Source organism: Salmo trutta, chromosome 20, assembly GCF_901001165.1.
Source record: "Salmo trutta chromosome 20, fSalTru1.1, whole genome shotgun sequence".
Classification (NCBI taxonomy): domain Eukaryota; kingdom Metazoa; phylum Chordata; class Actinopteri; order Salmoniformes; family Salmonidae; genus Salmo; species Salmo trutta.
The window spans coordinates 49871788-49891443 of NC_042976.1; the positions used below are offsets into that span (position 1 = coordinate 49871788).

At 42.3% G+C, this 19656-nt stretch overlaps 2 protein-coding genes across 6 annotated transcripts in view; both read left to right on the forward strand.

Moving 5' to 3' along the window:
• LOC115156213 (melanophilin) overlaps positions 1 to 8956 on the forward strand; it is a 158227-nt gene extending 149271 nt beyond the window's left edge. For 4 of the 5 annotated variants that reach the window (XM_029703594.1, XM_029703599.1, XM_029703597.1 and 1 more), the window contains 3 exons: positions 3291 to 3362; positions 3746 to 3794; positions 7144 to 8956. In XM_029703594.1, coding sequence (XP_029559454.1) covers positions 3291 to 3362; positions 3746 to 3794; positions 7144 to 7193 — 171 coding nt within the window. In that variant the 3' untranslated portion in view covers positions 7194 to 8956. Of the gene's footprint in view, positions 1 to 3290; positions 3368 to 3745; positions 3795 to 7143 lie in introns of all 5 variants that reach the window. The other variant, XM_029703596.1, reaches the window with a different exon arrangement.
• A 3570-nt stretch (positions 8957 to 12526) lies between these two features.
• On the forward strand, positions 12527 to 14753 carry prlh (prolactin releasing hormone). The gene is made up of 3 exons (XM_029701930.1): positions 12527 to 12865; positions 14048 to 14196; positions 14511 to 14753. Exons 2-3 carry the CDS (start codon positions 14091 to 14093, stop codon positions 14672 to 14674), a joined length of 270 nt encoding a protein of 89 aa, XP_029557790.1. The 5' UTR covers positions 12527 to 12865; positions 14048 to 14090; the 3' UTR covers positions 14675 to 14753.
• The last annotated feature ends 4903 nt before the right edge of the window (positions 14754 to 19656 follow it).

Here is a 19656-nt window from a genome sequence, read left to right on the forward strand (position 1 = left end):
GGGTAAAGGGTACCACATGAGGGAGGAGGATGTCTTCCCTGTAACGCACAGCATTGAGATTGCAGCCAATGACAACAAGCTCAGTCCGATGATGCTGTGACACACCGCCCCAGACCATGACGGACTCTCCACCTCCAAATCGATCCCGCTCCAGAGTACAGGCCTCGGTGTAATGCTCATTCCTTCAACGATAAATGTGAATCCGACCATCACTCGTCAGTGAAGAGCACTTTTTGCCAGTCCTGTCTGGTCCAGTGATGCTGGGTTTGTGCCCATAGGTGACGTTGTTGCCGGTGATGTCTGGTGAGGACCTGCCTTACAACAGGCCTACAAGCCCTCAGTCCAGCCTCTATCAGCCTATTGCGGACAGTCTGATCACTAATGGAGGGATTGTGTGTTCCTGGTGTAACTCTGGCAGTTGTTGCCATCCTGTATTTGTCCCGTGGTGTGATGTTCGGATGTACCGGTACCTGTGCAGGTGTTGTTACACATGGTCTGCCACTGCGAGGACGATCAGCTGTCTTACCTGTCTCCCTGTAGCGCTGTCTTAGGCGTCTCACAGTACGGACATTGCAATTTATTGCCCTGGGCACATCTGCAGTCCTCATGCCTCCTTGCAGCATGCTTAAGGCACGGTGCATGTTCATTAATTGTTTATGGTTCATTGAACAAGTATGGGAAACGGTGTTTAAACCCTTTACAATGAAGATCTGTGAAGTTATTTGGAATATTACGAATTATCTTTGAGACAGGGTCCTGAAAAAGGGACGTTTCTTTTTTTGCTGAGTTTACAAGTTCAGATAGCTGGCTAGACTAACTATGTCGCTAAAAATTGTTAGCTGACATGGCCAATTCAATGACAGCATTTGCTACACCCTCAATAACATATGCTAAATACAGTGCATTTGGAAAGTATTCAGACCCCTTGACTTTTTCCACATTTTGTTACATTACAGCCTTATTCTAAAATTGATATTTTTTTTAATCCTCATCAACCTACACACAATACCCCATTATGACAAAGCGAAAACAGGATATTAGAAATGTTTGCAAATGTATTAACAATAAAAGCAGCTACCTTATTTACATACGTTTTCAGACCTTTTGCTATGAGACTCAAAATTGAGCTCAGGTGCATCCTGTTTCCATTGATCATCCTTGATGTTTCTACAACTTGATTGGAGTACACCTGTGGTAAATTCAATTGATTGGACATGATTGGAGAGTCACACACCTGTCTATATAAGGTCCCACAGTTGACAGTGCAAAAACCAAGCCATGAGGTTGAAGGAATAGTCTGTAGAGCTCCGAGACAGGATTGTGTTGAGGGACAGATCTGGGAAGGGTAGCAAAAAATGTCTGCAGCATTGAAGGTTCAAGAACACAGTGGCCTCCATCATTCTTAAATGGAAGAAGTTTGGAACTACTAAGCTGGCTACCCGGCCAAACTGAGCAATCAGCGAGAAGGGCCTTGGTCAGGAAGGTGAGCAAGAACACGATGGTCACTCTGACAGAGCTCCAGAATTCCTCTGTGAAGATGGGAGAAGCTTCCTGAAGGACAACCATCTCTGCAGCACTCCACCAATGAGGCCTTTATGGTAGAGCAGCCAGACAGAAGCCACTCCTCAGTAAAAGGCACATGACAGTCCGCTTGGAGTTTGCCAAAAGGCACCTAAAGGACTCTCAGATCATGAGAAACAAAATTATCTGGTCTGATGAAAACAAGATTGAACTCTTTGGCCTGAATGCGAAGCATCACGTCTGGGGGAAACCTGGCACCATCCCTACGGTGAAGCATGATGGTGGCAGCATCATGCTGTGGGGATGTTTTTCAGCAGCAGGGACTCAGAGACTAGTCAGGATTGAGACAAAGATGAACGGAGCAATGTACAGAGAGATCCTTGATGAAAACCTACTCCAGAGCGCTCAGGACCTCAGCCTGGGGCGGAGGTTCACCTTCCAACAGGACAACGACTCTAAGTACACAGCCAAGACAACGCAGGAGTGGCATCGGGACAAGTCTCTGAATGTCCTTGAGTGGCCCAGCCAGAGCCCGCACTTAAACCCGATTAAACATCTCAGGAGAGACCTGTCAGGAGAGCTGTGTAGCGACGCTGTCACGTCCTGACCAGCAGAGGGTGTATTGCTTTGTCTAGGTCAGGATGTGGCAGGGGGTTTGTGTTTGTTAAATGTTGGGTGGATGATTGGGACTTCCAATTGAAGGCAGGTGTGTATAGTTGCCTTTGATTGGAAGTCCTATATAGGTGTTTGTCTTTGGGGTTGTGGGGAATTGTTGTGTGCACTGCGTTTGTTTGAGCCTGCCACACTGTTGCTGTTGTGAGTATTGTTTGTTGTTTTGTTTTTTCTCAAGTGGATACCTTACATGTTTTTATCAGTAATAAACATGAGTGTCCACAATCCCGCTGCGCCTTGGTCCTTCTATCTCCCATACGACATATTCAACGACAAGTATGACATTTTCGGTGACAGACGCTCCCCATCCAACCTGATAGAGCTTGAAAGGATCTGCAGAGAAGAATGGGAGAAACTCCCCAAATACAGCTGTACTAAGCTTGTAGCATCATACCCAAGAAGACTTGAGGCTGTAATCGCTGTCAAAAGGTGCTTTGACAAAGTACTGAGTAAAGAGTCTGAATAATTATGTAAATGTGATATTTCAATTTTTTTCTCTACATTTTTTATAAATTTACAAAAATGTCTAAACTGTTTTTGCTTTGTCATTATAGGGTATTGTGTGTAGATTGATGAGGGTGAAAAAACAATTCAATATATTGTAGAATAAGGCTGTAACGTAACAAATTGTGGAAAAAGTCAAGGGGTCTGAATACTTTCCAAATGCACTATGTGTATGCGACCAATACAATTTGATTAGATTTTTGAGTTGATTGTCAGTGACTGACATAACAAGAGAGAAACTGGTGATGCACAACCAAATTGCACCTGGTGTATTCTTCCTCTCAATAGTAAATTGGGGGGGGGGGGCTAGCGATCAGGACCTAAGCAACCGATTATGTCGCTTATGCCTGGAACCGGCACTGCCCCTTAGTGTTGTCAAGCATTAGAGATGGGCGAACAGCATATCTCAAGCCATACACTTCAAACCAAGGAGGCACATTGTTCAGAAAGGTCTTTAAAGATAATCTGTTCCTGGACTAAAAAATCACTTTCAATGGAGATTCTTTATTGAGCTACCTTTTTAGTCCAACAGCAGGCTTAATCTGGGTCCAGGAGACACAGGCCCATTGAGTTATTGTCTTTCTCCCCTGAAGGTGACAGACATCGAGAACAAGATCGCTGCCCTGAGTGCTGCTGGGATGTCTGTGGATATGACCAGGAGAAAGGTAAAGTGGGTAGAGCCTGGGACCTGTCAAAATCAGATTTGAGTATCTCTATACTTACCCATGATTTTGATGAAAACAGGACCCTCATGTGTAGATTGCGTAATACTATGGAAAACAAAACATGGTGTTGTGTATTTTTCTTAAAGTGACATTTTCACCCATATAGGCTCATTACAAGGCACTCTCCAAGAGATGAAACAAGCTTTTTTACTTTTTTACAGATCAACTCCCATGTCACCATAACATAGCATAGACATAGCATGGAAAGAGATGTCTCTGACTGATTCCAATGTCTAATTTGAATCAGACTACTGCTGAGTCTTCATGTGCGTCCAAGGTCCTCCTCACAATAGCATTATTTTTTCTTCTCTTGTTTCTTTTAGTCAACTGGCCCTCCCCAAAGAAGGAGAAGTGCCTATGACCTTCCAACAAGTAAGAACCGAAACTGCTGCGCTTGCAGAATCTACAGGGGCTCGTAACCCTAAAGTCTTAACCTTTTTTCACTTAGAACATGATAGGATTGAGAAACATTGCAGAGCTCATTCCTGAGTGTACCAATTGGCCAAGAAACCTTGGAACACTTCCCATGCTTTTGACAGTCATAACCGTGTCATGCATTGTTACAGGTTTATAGTATGTCAATTATCATATGTTTCTGGTTGATCGTCATAATAAGCTTCACTACATGACATTATCAAATGTTTATGACAGCACTATGTCAGAGTGAGGGCTATAGTTGAACTAAAGTGTCACCAGGAACCTAGCTTGGTCCCAGATCTGTTTGTGCTGTCTTGCTAACCCCTATGGTGATTGAAGTTGGCAAGACAGCACAAACAGATCTAGAACTATGCTACCGGGAACCTCCCTACATGAGAAAAGACATGCTTGTGGGGGACCCCAAAAACACTTTATAGAGAGGTTGCAAACAGCTTTATACGGTGGTTGCTTTCTAATAATCTCTTCTTTCTCCCGCAGTGTGCACTTGTTCACTTTCCTTAATGGATTTGAAAGGAAATGAAGGGTAATGCATGAAATGGAAAAAAAATGCATGAAATGAATGAAATGTATGCATTCACTACTGTAAGTCGCTCTGGATAAGAGCGTCTGCTAAATGTAAAATGTAATGTAATGTATATGAAAAGTCACTCTAGCCCATGCCTACACCAATCCAATGTTTTAAACTTGTTGGGAGTAGTGAACAAGTGCACACTTCAGGAAGGAGACATTGGGACGCAACCTGTGTGTTCCAACTTCCAGGTGAGTAGGAAGAGTTGTAGAGGTAGTCAGTCAACAAGGGCTCCCTGACCCAGTGGGAAGGCCTCAGCTCCAGCGCACCACATCCTGTGGGGTACGACCCAGTCTCAGGGTGGCTGGTGATGGGTTCACCAGTGGTTGGTTACACTGGGCTTATACAGGCTGGGTTGGCTATGCCTGTTGTTGGTTTGTGGTTGCTCTCAGTGCTTCATTTGTGCCGGATCCTGCCGGAGCAGGATCCAGCACCTCTGTTTCTGACTGTTTTGTTTCGGATCCCATTTGCCAGGATGTGGTACAGTACCTTTCATGGCATGAAAAACAATCCGTTTTCAATGTAAAAATGATAATAAAAGCAATTCAAGTTGACACCTCTGTAATTCTCCTGTCCCCTAAAAAACATAATGTGAAAACGCGCCTGCCCGGGTTTAGCCTATGGTTTGCGTAACATTGTGGCCTATATAGACCAATGCGTGGCCATTGCTGTGGTGAGAGAAGCGCGTCTGTATCTCACAGAACTGAAATGAGATTCACTTTCTATAATCCAATTCCCTCTCTCTGCTCTGCTAGACATGAGCCTTCAACTCCCATCTCTCCAGTGTAGCACTTCATTTATTTCTTTATAGAATCAAATCCACGGAATGGTGCTGGAGGTGCCGCAGCACCCATGATAAATTGAAATACATTTGCCACAGTTATAGAATTAATGCTGTCTGTTCAGAAAGAAATTAAATAATATTGAATACTACACCAGGAGTAGACCTATAATTTAGCTGTGGATTGTGTGTAGGCCAATCTCTAGGCATGCCTACAGTCGGGAATGCGCGACATAATTGTCAGTGAACAACATGCAGCCAAAACAGGCCTTTCGCAATAGTTCAAATACAATCGCGGGAAAACACAGGTTGGAAAACAAATGGATCCTGCTGAAAAGAGAAGACTAATCTGTCTGTAGACTACCAAATGATCACCTTCCAACTAGGCATATTGAGCGGACAACATAATTTTACTAAGTAAAATGAGAGAGATAAGCTTTCGGCACGAGCGCGTCAGCCATCAGCGTTGAGTGAGCTGTGCATCATTGGGTGAGTCAGTGAAACGGAAAAGCTTTTTTAGGACTATCATTTCCTCCTCATATTGTAGCCTACAATATGTGTCTCCACACACCTAGGCCTAGGCTAGTGATGGATTCAAGACAAGGTCATTTTTATTGATCTCAGATTCACAGTTTGTCAGTGTCAAAGTAGCCTGTCATTTTGATCATTTGTGAGGTATTAAAAAAGATTATGCTAAAGTCTCCAGTCATCTAAAATGATGTAGAATTGCATGAAATGTGTTTATAAAAGGCCACATTTTTCCCGGACTCTAGGCTACAAAAATGTTGCCTAATGTGTGCAACTTTTGCAAGCCCTCTACTCTACTGCTCTATGCCAAATTAAGCACTGGTTGCTCTGTGTGGTGTTTCTCTTGTTGGCGTACTCCTTCATACTCTCTGGGTTTATTCCACATGGGGTAGGCATGTGGTTGGTTTGTGGTTGGTTTTGGTTCATCTGTGTGTTGATTGGGTTTCTGTTGTTTGGGTACATTGGGTAATTCATTAATTACCGGAGCTCATAAAATGGTGTTGATCTAAGAATCAAAACATTGTTTCTCTTGTTTTGGCCTCCAGATGTAAAGCTGCAGAGGTATAATCATTCTCTTATTTCTACATTGCATAGTCATTAGAACAGGGTGGTGAGGCTTGGAGTCATTCTGGCTGAACCTTTGTTCACTTTTCTTCATTGTCAGTTGCCTGTGTAGGCTCTAAACACTGTGATGCACTCAACGACGTTCTCTATCCCATAGATACTCCCATAGAGAAATCAACCTTGATTGTTTTGCACTGCCGCCCTTTCAGTGACACATGCTTTGAACACTGATAAGAGAGACACAGAGAATAGGAAGGGATGAGGAAAGAGGCGAGCAAGAGAAAGTTGTTTGGGGTGCTGTTCAATGCCAAAATGTATTTCTTATTCGGGTTGATTTAAAACATGTGGTCACACCACTAGTTTGGTTTAATAAGGTTCTTTGTGGAGGATTGCTGTATGCGTTGAGTTGCCAGACTTCTACAAGAGTTTTATGAGAGCGCTGTATGAGTGTGGGAAGTATACTGTACACACAACACTTTCTCATCAGCCCCTTAGGTATAGTTAGTTATTCAGCCTATTTTAGGTGGCCCTAAATTATCTTAGTTATAATCATCGGCATGATTTACAATTTGTGGTCCCAGTCTTTTCTTTTCAGCTGACCTAACAACTAAGCATCAAGGGTATTTATGTGACACATTCTGAACTATTATTGTGTCCCAATGTCCCAGTTTTATAAGTCAGTCATGTTTGGGATAATCATCCAATCACTCTCAAATGGAATCAAAGCATTCCCTCCCCCTCCTCCCTATTTCTCTCTCTCTCTCTCTCTCTCTCTCTCTCACACTCTCTCTCTCTCACTCACTCTCTCTCTCTCTCTCTCTCTCTCTCTCTCCATTCTGCAGAAACCAGTAATGGCACAGGGTCCATGAGGAGGAAGTTGAGCATCTTGTGACTGAGTACAGTGATTCTTATAACAGAGAATCTGCTGGAGCAGGAGTACATTTTGAATACTGGGTCAAGTTCTTTCATTGACTATAAGTTATTGTGAACTGAACCAGGGTATAATGCCATTATCTCTCTGTCTCTTTGTTTATTACATTTATCCAATATTATTTCTAATAATATTTATATTCAAGAATGTGAAATGTTATGCTTCATGTTTCAATGTCTTAATGCATTTGTTGAAAAGTAAAAAATAAATAAAAAAAAACATTATAGCAATGATGTAACCTGCCAACTTTATTAAAATGTACTTATGACTAGACTTAGACATCCATAGTACATTAACTGTAATCACATGTTTGTATTACTGTTGAATGAGCCTGTTGAAAGCTTTATTAACTTAACTATTAACAGATTACACAATTATATGTAGGGTTTTCTCCAGAGAATTGCAGCTGTTTCTCATATAGGCTTCATTCCATAGGGTTCATGGAACACCTTGTAGGAACCAAATCTCAGTGGTCAATTGATAACCAATTCCAGGAGGCACACATGGTTCTCCATTGGGTTCCAGTCTATATGCTTTCTGACATCAAGGGACAAGAGATTGAGTCATGGTCTGCATCCAGACCCGGCGCCAGAACTAATCATTTGGACTGCCTTTGGTTTCCATAGGCGGGCCCGTTTTTTCACGGGACCTCATGCGTGCAAATGCTTGCGCGTTCACAGTTTTTTTTAATTGGTGTAATAGTAAAGCCCATCCGCAGCTCGTGGGTTTCAAGTTTGGGGAAGCTTACAATTTATCCTACAATTTCCACCGATCTGCGTGACAGTTCTGATTATTTTCATACGCACATTTTAAATACGTTTTCATGTATCAAAATCACTGGCTTTGTGATTATCGAGGCTGGAAGTGGTGGGAAGATTTTTCAAATACTGACGAACAATCATTCGCAATGGATGTTAAAAAAACAGACTTCGTTGACTTGTGTGAGACGAAGAAAAAATGTGTGGTATACGTGGTGGTTTAAGACAATCAGAAATAAGGCATTGCCAAATAGGCACTTTCCTACATATGCATGCATTCTAGATAGAGACGTACCATATTCTTGCCACATGACCCTTGCCATTTTTCTTGATGCAGTATTTTAAATTATACTCAAGACACATTATCTTCACACATATTTTAAGGCCCGCCCATTACGCCGGGCCTGTTGCATCCAAATGGCACCCTATTTCCTATGTAGTGCACTTATTTTGACCAGAGTCCTATGGGGTTACAGTCAAAAGTAGTTTTTTAAATTTGATTTATTTAACCCTTAATGTAGTGCGCTATAACGGGAATAGAGGGACATTTAATTATGTAGGTGTAGGAGATAGATACAGCAATTTGATGCTGGAATATTAGGGCATATATTCAGGATATGCACACAAACATGGGTGTATGAATGATGCAAGAAAGAGGTTAGAGCTATGTACTGACTGCCTCTATTGTACTATGTAAAACAGTAAAGTTTCATTAATGTAGCTATTAGTACAATAGACTTAATACTGCTTTTTTGCTACTGAATTGCTCTGTACATTTGTAGTCATCTGGATTAATTAATTTGAATGAATTTCTATCCTCTGCATGAACTCTAAATTGCTATTTTATATTTATTAGTAGATATCCTAATGTGAACATCACTATAAAGTACGTGAACCATGTTTCCAATACTATAGTGCCAAGTAACACCTTTGACATTGTACTAATTAAAATGTAAACAAAGTAAATGTTTTTGTGTTTGTCTTTTATTCATGCCGCCACTTTTGTAATTAATGACTCAATAAATTCAAGGTCACTTATATTTATTTCAACAACTACCTTTTCTCCCAACATATGTTTCCTTATCCGTCTTATTATTCAGCCTGTCACAAAAAGAGCCGTGGTGAATAGACCAAACTGCAGCGGGATTATGGATACTCATATTTTAATTTTTTAAAAAATGAGTAAAGCATCCACTGGAAAAAAAAAACAATACACACGACAGGAACAGTCTTACAGGCATACAAAAACGCAGTGCAAGAACAATCCCCCACAAATGACAAACAAACACACCCTAATATATGGGACTCTCAATCAAAGGCAAATAGACCACACGTGCCTTCAATTGAGAGTCCCACCCTAATTAACTAAACATAGAACCAGACTACCTAGACTAAACATAGAATACATGAATCTCAAACAGTGCCCAAAAAACCCCGGAAAACTTCAATCAAATGCCCTTACTACAAAAACACCACCCCGAACCACATAAACCAAATACCCTCTGCCACGTCCTGACCAAACTACAATGACAATTAACCCTTATACTGGCCAGGACGTGACAGTACCCCCCCCCTAAAGGTGCAAACCCCGGAAGCACCTCAAGAAAAAAAACAAACAACAACAAAAAATCCCCCTAAACTAAAGGGAGGGAAGGGAGGGTGGCTGCCGTCAACGACGGCACTGTGCTACACCCTCCCTCCCCCAACCCACCTATCCTGGAGGTGGCTCAGGTGCGGGACGTAAACCACGCTCCACCTTTGGCGTCGTCCACTTTGGCGGCGCCGATAGCTGCGCCGGGCAGACAGGCCACTCGGGCTGACCCTGGCAGACGGGCCGCTCGGGCTGGCCCGGAGGACAGGCGGGCCGCTCGGTCTGGCCCGGAGGACAGGCGGGCCGCTCGGGCTGGCCCGGAGGACAGGCGGGCCGCTCGGGCTGGGCCGGAGGACAGGCGGGCCGCTCGGGCTGGGCCGGGCCGCTCGGGCTGGGCCGGGCAGTCGGGCCGCTCCGGGCAGTCGGGCCGCTCTGGCGGCTCCGGGCAGTCGGGCCGCTCTGGCGGCTCCGGGCAGGCGGGCGGCTCAGGCGACTCTTGACTGGCGGGCGGCTCAGGCGACTCTTGACTGGCGAGGCTGGGCTGACGCACTAGACGCCTGATGCGTGGGGCTGGTACTGGATGTGCCAGCCTGGAGACACGCACCTCCATGCTAGTGCGTATGGCGGGAAACACCGGACCGTAGAGGCGCACTGGCGGTCTTGAGCGCAGGGTTGGCATCACCCCTTCCGGCTCGATGCCTACTTCGCCCTGGCACATGCGGGGCGCTGGTACTGTGCCTGGGGCTCCAATCTCGTCCCGCCGGCCTGAAAATCCCAGGCCTCACCACAGCCCCAACCCCAAAGCACGGGACCTGTCCAGTCTGCCCTACAAGGGTACGGGGAGCTGGCCTGGGGCTCCAATCTCGCCCCGCCAAATAGCCCTTGTGCCCCCCCAAAAAAATGTATTGGGGCTGCCTCTCGGGTTCTACCTGCCTCCCAGGCAGGTTGTCACAGTGGGCCCGCAACTGCTCCCATGTCCAGTCAAGCCTCTCCTCCAATACTTCCAGTGACCAGGAATCCATCTCCTCGCGAGCACGCTGCTTCCAATAGTCCTCCTGTGGCTTCCTCCTCTTCCGCTGCTTGGTCCTTTTTAGGTGGGGGATTCTGTCACAAAAAGAGCCGTGGTGAATAGACCAAACTGCAGCGGGATTATGGATACTCATATTTTAATTCAAAAAAAGGAGTAAAGCATCCACTGGAAAAAAAACAATACACATGACAGGAACAGTCTTACAGGCATACAAAAACGCAGTACAAGAACAATCCCCCACAAATGACAAACACACCCTAATATATGGGACTCTCAATCAAAGGCAAATAGACCACACCTGCCTTCAATTGAGAGTCCCCACCCTAATTAACTAAACATAGAACCAGACTACCTAGACTAAACATAGAATACATGAATCTCAAACAGTGCCCAAAAAACCCCTGAATACTTAAATCAAATGCCCTTACTACAAAAACACCACCCCGAACCACATAAACCAAATACCCTCTGCCACGTCCTGACCAAACTACAATGACAATTAACCCTTATACTGGCCAGGACGTGACACAGCCACAAGTTTACACACCAATAATTATTTGTAGCTTTGTAAAGTTTTTGTATTTCTTGTGGATGGAGTCTTATCTCATCATAATTTAACCATAGACATAGGATTAATTCCGTCTAAAAGAAAACATGGCGATATTTTGATCATGACATTTCCTTTGACATAGGGACGGAATCAGATACTCTTAGGATATTAGTTTTCTTCGGGCTGCTGCTTATTGAAAAGTATGCCACGTGCCCGGCCATTGCCTTAGCGAAAATGATTTTTTTCCACTAAGATCCCTCTGAAAGGTCTCGCTAAGGTCCACTGGTGTGAGACTAAGATGTTTCCCATGTCGTTATCAGCAGCCTAGTCATGAAATGGCCTCTGAACGAGCTGAATGCCTGTTGCGAGTGCACATAGACACACTGCAGGAATTCCATTACAGATAGCTACCATACATTACTGTTTCACTCTTTTCCTATCTATATGGGACCACCCATTATGGTCAAGAGAACATCCACACAACCCACATTGCACTTACTTGTGTGGCCTGGGTGGTCAAACTGTCAACAGCACTCTCTCTACTCTATCCAATAAAACATACAATACAGAAGGAGTGGGATTGCACAACTCATTATATTAAACAAACCCTTACAGACATCTAGATTAGCCAGTCATAATGTAGTTAAATAATATTAATAGCTCTCTTAATCCCCTTGCTGGACATAAAATATTCCATATACTGCGCCCCTCGATTTTCTCACCCCTTATTCCAAGATTTAATGTAGGACCATGAATAAAGGCTCATGAATGAAGGATCATAAATGGAGGATTGTGGTCATGGCTATTTACAGAAAGCAGCATACCTTGCCTTTAAATAATTCATTTATTCAGACCATTGTATAGTTTGTGCATATTCATGGTTTTGTAGGTATATCTTGATAATTTTAGATGACGCAGTTATAGGTGTCACTGAGGATGTGAGTCATCTATGTGCTCATGATTGGCTTTGTGTGAATGTTTGAGAAGATGCATGTGCGACTTGACCTCTCAACCAAACATACAATTTAAAAAAATGTTTTGCTAAACCTTCATTTATACCCATTTATGAAACTGCAACATACAGCAAGTGGTTAGGGTAAAGTCGATCATTTTATGAATGCTAACGAGTGGTTAGGGTTTGTTAAGTGGTAGGGTAAGGTCAAGTTTAGCCAGCTAATGTGCGCAGCGTCACCAAATGTACAGATACAGTACGATGCATAAAAACGAACAATAAATCATTTTATTATCATGCCTCAAGTAATAACAGGCTCATGAGAAAGATGTCAATATTTAATATCCATGTACACAAAAGAGAAATGAGACACAATGTAGATACAGGTGTGTGTGTGCGTGTGCGCACGCACAATGTGACATCAGCATCCCCTCTGTGTGGATATAAACCTACTTCCAGAGCAGGTCCTTTTCTGAATGACTCTCCGCTACAGCCATACACCTCAACTCCATCCACCTCACAGGATAAGCAGAGGCATGCCAAGACACTTCAGCTCTCCCTAGACCCATAGACTAAATCCACTGAGTAACTCTAGTCTATCATACTTTTTATACTCTAGTAGCTAGCCATCGGAACAGAAGATTCTCTTTAGATTCTCCATTCAAGCCGAGGGACAACCTGAAGCCTGATTTTCTGTCCGTCCTACACCTGAGGTTCCTAAAGCCTAAGGATACTTGGCTCTTCTCCACATTGTAAGTTTTCATTTCTATTCTTTACTCTTAAATGTCCTTGATTTAACTCTAAGATGTTTTATTTTAATAGCGGTTGTTATATTTTGAGCAAATTTGATTCTTGTTTTTTACACGCCTGAAGCATATTTGATATCAAGTGAACTCCATGACCAGTCTATCCCCAGGATTTACCAATGCTATTTTTCTATTGTGTTTTAGAGGCACTGCAATTATTTTCATAGCCAAGTCCTATAGCAAAAACTGGATGAATCACTGATGTTTCTGCGTCATTTTAACCAAAATAAATCTGTGATTACGTTGAATCAACATGGAAAACTGATTGGATTTGCAAAAAGTCATCAATGTAAAGGCATTTTGTCTTTTTTTCAACCAACATTTTTCCAACCTAAAATTCCTAATATTGAGTTGCACCCCACTTTGCCTTCAGAACAGCCTCAATTTGTCGGCATGCACTACAAGGTGTTGAAGGCATTTCACAGGGTTGCTGGCCCATGTTGAGTCCAATACTTCCCACAGTTGTGTCACGTTGGCTGGATGTCCTTATGGTCCTTATGATGTCCTCCTGCCTGGCACCTACTGTCATACCCCATGAACCCTGTCTCACCCATTCATGCTCTGAAAGGCACACACACAATCCATGTCTCAATTGTCTCAAGGCTTAAAAATCCTTCTTTAACCTGTCTCCTCCCATTCATCCACACTGATTGAAGTGAAATTAACAGGTGACATCAATAAGGGATCATAGCTTTCACCTGGATTCACCTGGTCAGTCTATGTTATGGAAAGAGCAAGTGTTCCCAATGTTTTGTACACTTAGGGTATTGTGCTATTTTCTTGGAAGTCCATGCAATGTTTACAGAATTGTTTCATGCATAATTTGGTAGTCAGTGTATTGCGCTTATGATAGTTTGGCAACAGAAGACAGACATGTACTACGAGTTTGGTATTCTGTTGTACTGTATCTTCTGATTGTTATTCAATGAACACATTAATCTCATATTATAAATTCCTGGACTATAATCAATTATTCGATAGCACCTTTATAATCAACAAAGTTATGTTAATTGGTTCTGGTTGATCATTGATTTATATTATTATTTGCATGACAAATGTTATTTACTTTCTGTGAACCTATGCTCATTTAGCAGAATTCAATTCTAAAGTAAAACTTTATTGTTCCAGATTGACGTCTGCCCCAGCCTAGGACTCAGTGATCGACATCTGTATGATGACCATGAGGGTGTGTGCGGTGCTCTATGCCCTCTTGTTACTGCTGTCATGGACTCTATCCAAAACACACGTTGGGTATCCACAGCGCTCCATGGAGATAAGTATGTTATTTTCCAATCTGTCTTTCTTTACTCTTCATCTTTCCTTTAACTAATTTACTAAAAGTCATATGATCGCTCTCGACACTTTCATTCTTTGGACCGCATTCACACACTCACTCTCTCCTACCATGTTCTTGTGCATGCTCCTCTCATTCTCTTCTAACTTCTCCCACAGTCCCTTTCACCCCACGGATTCTGTTGCAACCTCACCTATATTTCTCAGCTCCCCCAACATTGACATCATTATTTATTTTCAGAAAGGTTGTTATGTGTGTCTTCTATTTTTCCTCAAAAATATTATTTGTGACACTCAGATCCAGACATCGATGCCTCGTGGTACACGGAACGAGGGATCCGACCAGTAGGACGTTTTGGGCGACGGATGAACGGGAGAATCCACAGGCTGGCCCTCGCCACACATAGTCTGTGTTCCCAACATGGAAAACGAAGACTGGCGAACGGATTAATTACTTCATGAAACTGTTTTGCCTCTTTATTTCTCTTCTTGTTTGTATTTTAAGAAGTGATATGATTGAATAAAAACATTTAGAAACTAAGGTGTCATGGTGAATTCTGCTCTTCTTACATACAGTACATCTGTCATATATTGTGCATTTGTCTTGGCTTTGACTCTAAATTGTAACCTTTAACATTTCTGGACAACATTTTTAGTTCCGCTTTATATTACAGTCATTTTACAGTGAGGTTCAGGGTCGGACTTGGACCAAAACTCGTCCCTGGCATTTAACACACTGGCCCATTTTTTTCCTCGAGACCCCCTATTATTAGACAGTTAATAATTTGTGCAAGGTATAAAGATTACTTAGGTATAAAGACTAGTAACATAGGCTGTAAAGTAGTAGGGAACACCATCCATTTCCACTGAAAAACGGATGCATCCGGTTGGGTCCAAACCCGCAGGTAATTGCCTGTAGCTGATTGGCTAGATACACTATATATACAAAAGTATGTGGACACCCCTTCAAATTAGTGGATTCGGCTATTTCAGACACACCCGTTGCTGACAGGTGTATAAAATCAAGCACACCGCCATGCAATCGCCATAGACAAACATTGGCAGTAGAATTGGCTTATTGATAAGCTCAGTGACTTACAATGTGGCACCATCATAGGATGACACCTTTCCAACAAGTCAGTTTGTAAAATTTCTGACCTGCTACAGCTGCCCCGGTCAACTGTAAGTGCTGTTATTGTGAAGTGGAAACATCTAGGAGACAACGGTTCAGCCGCGAAGTGATAGACCATACTAGCTCACACAATGGGACCGCTGAGTGCCGAAGCAAGTAGCGAGTAAAAATCGTCTGTCCTCAGTTGCAACACTCACTACCGAGTTCCAAACTGCCTCTGGAAGCAACATCAGCACAATAACTATTCATCGGGAGGTTCATAAAATGGGTTTTCATGGCAGAGCAGACACACACAAGCCTAAGATCAAATCACCCTTCACCATCTGGCAGTCCGAGGGACAAATCTGAGTTGCCAGGAGAATGTTACCTGCCTGAATGCATAGTGCCAACTGTAAAGTTTGGTGGAGGAGGAATAATGGGCTTGGGCTGTTTTTCATGGTTCATACTAAGCCCCTTAGTTCCAGTGAAGGGAAATCTTAACGCTACAGCATGCAATGACATTCTAGACAATTTTGTGCTTCCAACTTTTCGCCAACAGTTTGGGGAAGGCCCTTTCCTGTTTCAGCATGACAATGTCTCCATGCACAAAGCGAGGTCCATTCAGAAATGTTTTGTCAAGGTCAGTGTGGAAGAACTTGACTGGTCTGCACAGAGCCCTGACCTCAACCCCATTGAACACCTTTGGGATTAATGTCAGAGTGTCAAAGAAGGCTGCAGAAGCTTTTTCCACTGAGGGAAGGCATTAGGATTGTAACTTGTCATAACTCTCCTGTGACGATCTGAAGGATCAGGTTACAGTGGGTCCGCTCTACAGTGTGCTCTCTCTTGTAGAGGGGGAGAGCAGGAAGCCTGCTGTGTTATGGTCGGTCATAAAATACGCTGCCCCTATGCTCTGTAGTGTTCGAGTTTGGAATGTAAACTGTGGAACACAGAGAGATTCTTGGACATCAAGTTTGAATAATTAAACAATATTTCTATTTTTGAGAATGTGGGAGTGGTCCGTGGACACTTAAGGGAAAGTCATGACGAGTGTGTTTAATTTGGTGATCTCATGAAGGACAGGAGACCCACATTACTGTATCTCTGGTTGTGTACACCTTCCAGTTATGGGGTTTACTGATGGTTGTGTCATGACGTTGGCCTGTGGGTAAGGTTTATGACCCCCCAGTTGAAAATATGCGTTGGTACTCAATGAATATGATGCCAGATCAGTTGGCGTCTGAGACATTATGACTGATGACAGGACGACAAACTGTATCTTGGAAAGTCTACACATTCTAGTTATCAGATTCACATGGAATTGTTGTGCAATTTAAATGTTTAAATATGAAACTACTTGTGAAATGATGAAATGTAATTTTAGTTTCCAAATGAGACAATTGGATTTTCATAAGGTTAAAGCTCTGCTCACTAAGTGGCCCGCCCATGTGAAGAGACATTGGTTATAAACTATGAAACACGCCCTTCTCTCCCCTCCTATATAAAGCCCTTGACGAAAATGTACCTTTCTGTTCCGATGACATTAGGGCGACAGTCCTATGTTGAAAGTGTTCAGATAATAAGCTGTTCTAACATAGGACGAGAGCCCTATTTTAGAAGGACAAAGACCACCTACAGAACTAAGCCAACCTCAGCAAGAACCTAACGAAATTAGCATCGAATTTCAATGTGAAGGTGACGACCTCCATGCCGGAAGGATGAATTTCGACTATACCAGCCAGAATATAGCATGAGCATATAGCATGGCAACTTGGTATGAACTTTGAACTCTTATTCACTCCAGAAGTGATACCTCCTAGCCGTTGAGTTAGCAGCGGCCGCTATAAACATGGGCTAGGAAAAGACGGACGACCTATCCCGTCTACCACATAACAACGTTACTACAACATATTCAGTTTACCACCAGAGACACTCTTCAAAGGACAAGGAAGATCTCTGTTGGGCAACACAGCCTTCCATCTACCACCAACCTATTGAAGCGCACCTCAGAGTAAATATTTATTGCATTTTCCTTTTCCAAATGGGCGGTAATTTAGAATGCATAAGATACTGTATTTACGATAGCATAGCTTCTCCCTTTGTTACTCAAGTCTTCCCGCTCTTTCGCTCAAACCCAACCCCTTCTTTTTGTGTAACCGGCCGTCGTATCTGTTCCGTCCACCAGGGACGTTTTCTTTATGACAGTTAGTAATCAATGTATGATCCATTCAGTATATGTAATTCTGTGTGATTAGTTAGGTATTTAGTAAATAAATGATTAAACCCAATTTTGTATTGCTGATTCAACTTGTTAGCCAGGGTTCGTGAAGATAACCAAGAATTTACCACTTTCAGATGAGACTAAACAAGGTGATGATTAAGTATCGACTGCTATTGACATAAAAGATTACCAGGTCTTTAAGAGTTTATTCGAAAGATACCAGCTCTATAAACATTCTTTCATGGTGCCCCGACTTTCTAGATAATTATCTACCTGATTAGCTTAATCAGGTAATATTAATGACAGAGAAATTATTTTATAGAATAGCATGTTATATTACATAATCCGGCATAGCCAAAGACACGGCAGTTGGGTAAAATATATGATTACATATGAAACTATTTGTTAAAAGATTAAATGTGATGTTAGCCTTCTAAATGAGAGTATGGATTTTCAAATGAAGTTTAATTAGTCAGTGGCCACACCCCCGTGATCACAGACATCACATTAGGCATAATAGAACCACCCCTTCTTCCACAGAGTATAAAACCCACTTCCTACAAAATGTACATTAAGTCAGAGAACTCCAGGACAGAGTCCCCACATTGGAATGGCTACAATTTTATAAACCATTAGACTAGAAAACATGCAGCTGACGCAACATGTGAAATGGTTAAGAACCACAACTCTATATGCCACGGAGACCATAGAGCGTGTAGCGTTGGCTACACGGCTAGAAATGGTTAAACTATTGATCACTACAGAATAAGAGCAAATCCTAGACGTAGTACTCCTAGTCTGCAGCTGAAAATAACGTAAGTCTAGTACGAGAATACCGACAACCGCGGAAGCATCTATTCTATGCAACAACCTTCTGTACACCTGACATATCCATAACAACAGACACTATCCAGAGCCGCTGAGAAGCAACAACTACTAAAGACATCGTGACTTCTGGGGAAGTTAACCAGAGACTCTCTGATGAACTGACTCTCCAGCAGATTCAAACAGAGAAGACAACGACATACAGGCATAAATATATACATTGCAATTATTCTAGAATGAGCGGCCATTCATGTGCAAAATTAGCATTTCAATGAACATAATTATCAACTGTGTGTAGTGAATCCATTTTGTCTTTCCCACTCTTTTATCTGTTCCCACCCCTTTCCATTGTTTACCAAGCCGTCATACCGGTTTAGGCCACTAGGGACTCATCAATGCATCATCTTAGTAACCAATATCTACTGTTTGTTTGTTATGTATTTCTGTGATTATTTATTTAGTTAGTAAATAAATAATTAAGCCAATTTGTATATCGCTGATTCATCATTTAGGCTAGGTTTCATGCAGATATCCAAGGGTTTGCAACTTTCAGTAATGAGAACTGATGAGGTAATAATGATACACTAATAAAAGACTAATCGATAAGATATGAAAATATCTGAGGAGTCGATTCGGAAAATAGAAACTATAAACATTTTCCCGTGGTTCCCTGACTTCCTAGTTAATTAAAGTTTACATGTTTAGTTTAATCATGTAATAATACTAATAATTACACATAGAGAAGTGATTTGATAAAGTAAGTCTCCACATTTAACGATTGTCCAGACACGACAAACTGATCTTAGATATTTATTGATACATATTAGCTCGAGCCAGTCAGTAATGGAGAGGTGAATCCTAATAAAAATGTAATCATAGTCATTATATAAAAATATGGGGAAAATAGACGTCTAAAGGCTATTGTTGACAAGGATCATTTTAGTGGTGTAATATATGAGCTCATATTTCACAAAACAAAAATTGATTGTAATTATCATGTGTAAGTTTCCAGCCTCAATTAAATCATCTTCTGCTTAGAGATGGCCCCTCACTTAAATTAGTTCCATTTCAAGTATATCCTCTCGATAGCTCACTTTATGGGGATTCACTCAGGCGAATTCTCTAACGGAAGTACCAATCACAGAGTCTGTTGGAGACAGACAGGTCGAATGGCGAATGAGATTAAAACTCCTCTTCACAAGACACCACTCGCCCCGCCTCTGGTCATTATTGCCTCTCTTCCTTGAGAAGAGTTCTTTCTAACTCCGGAAGATCTCAGCATGACTA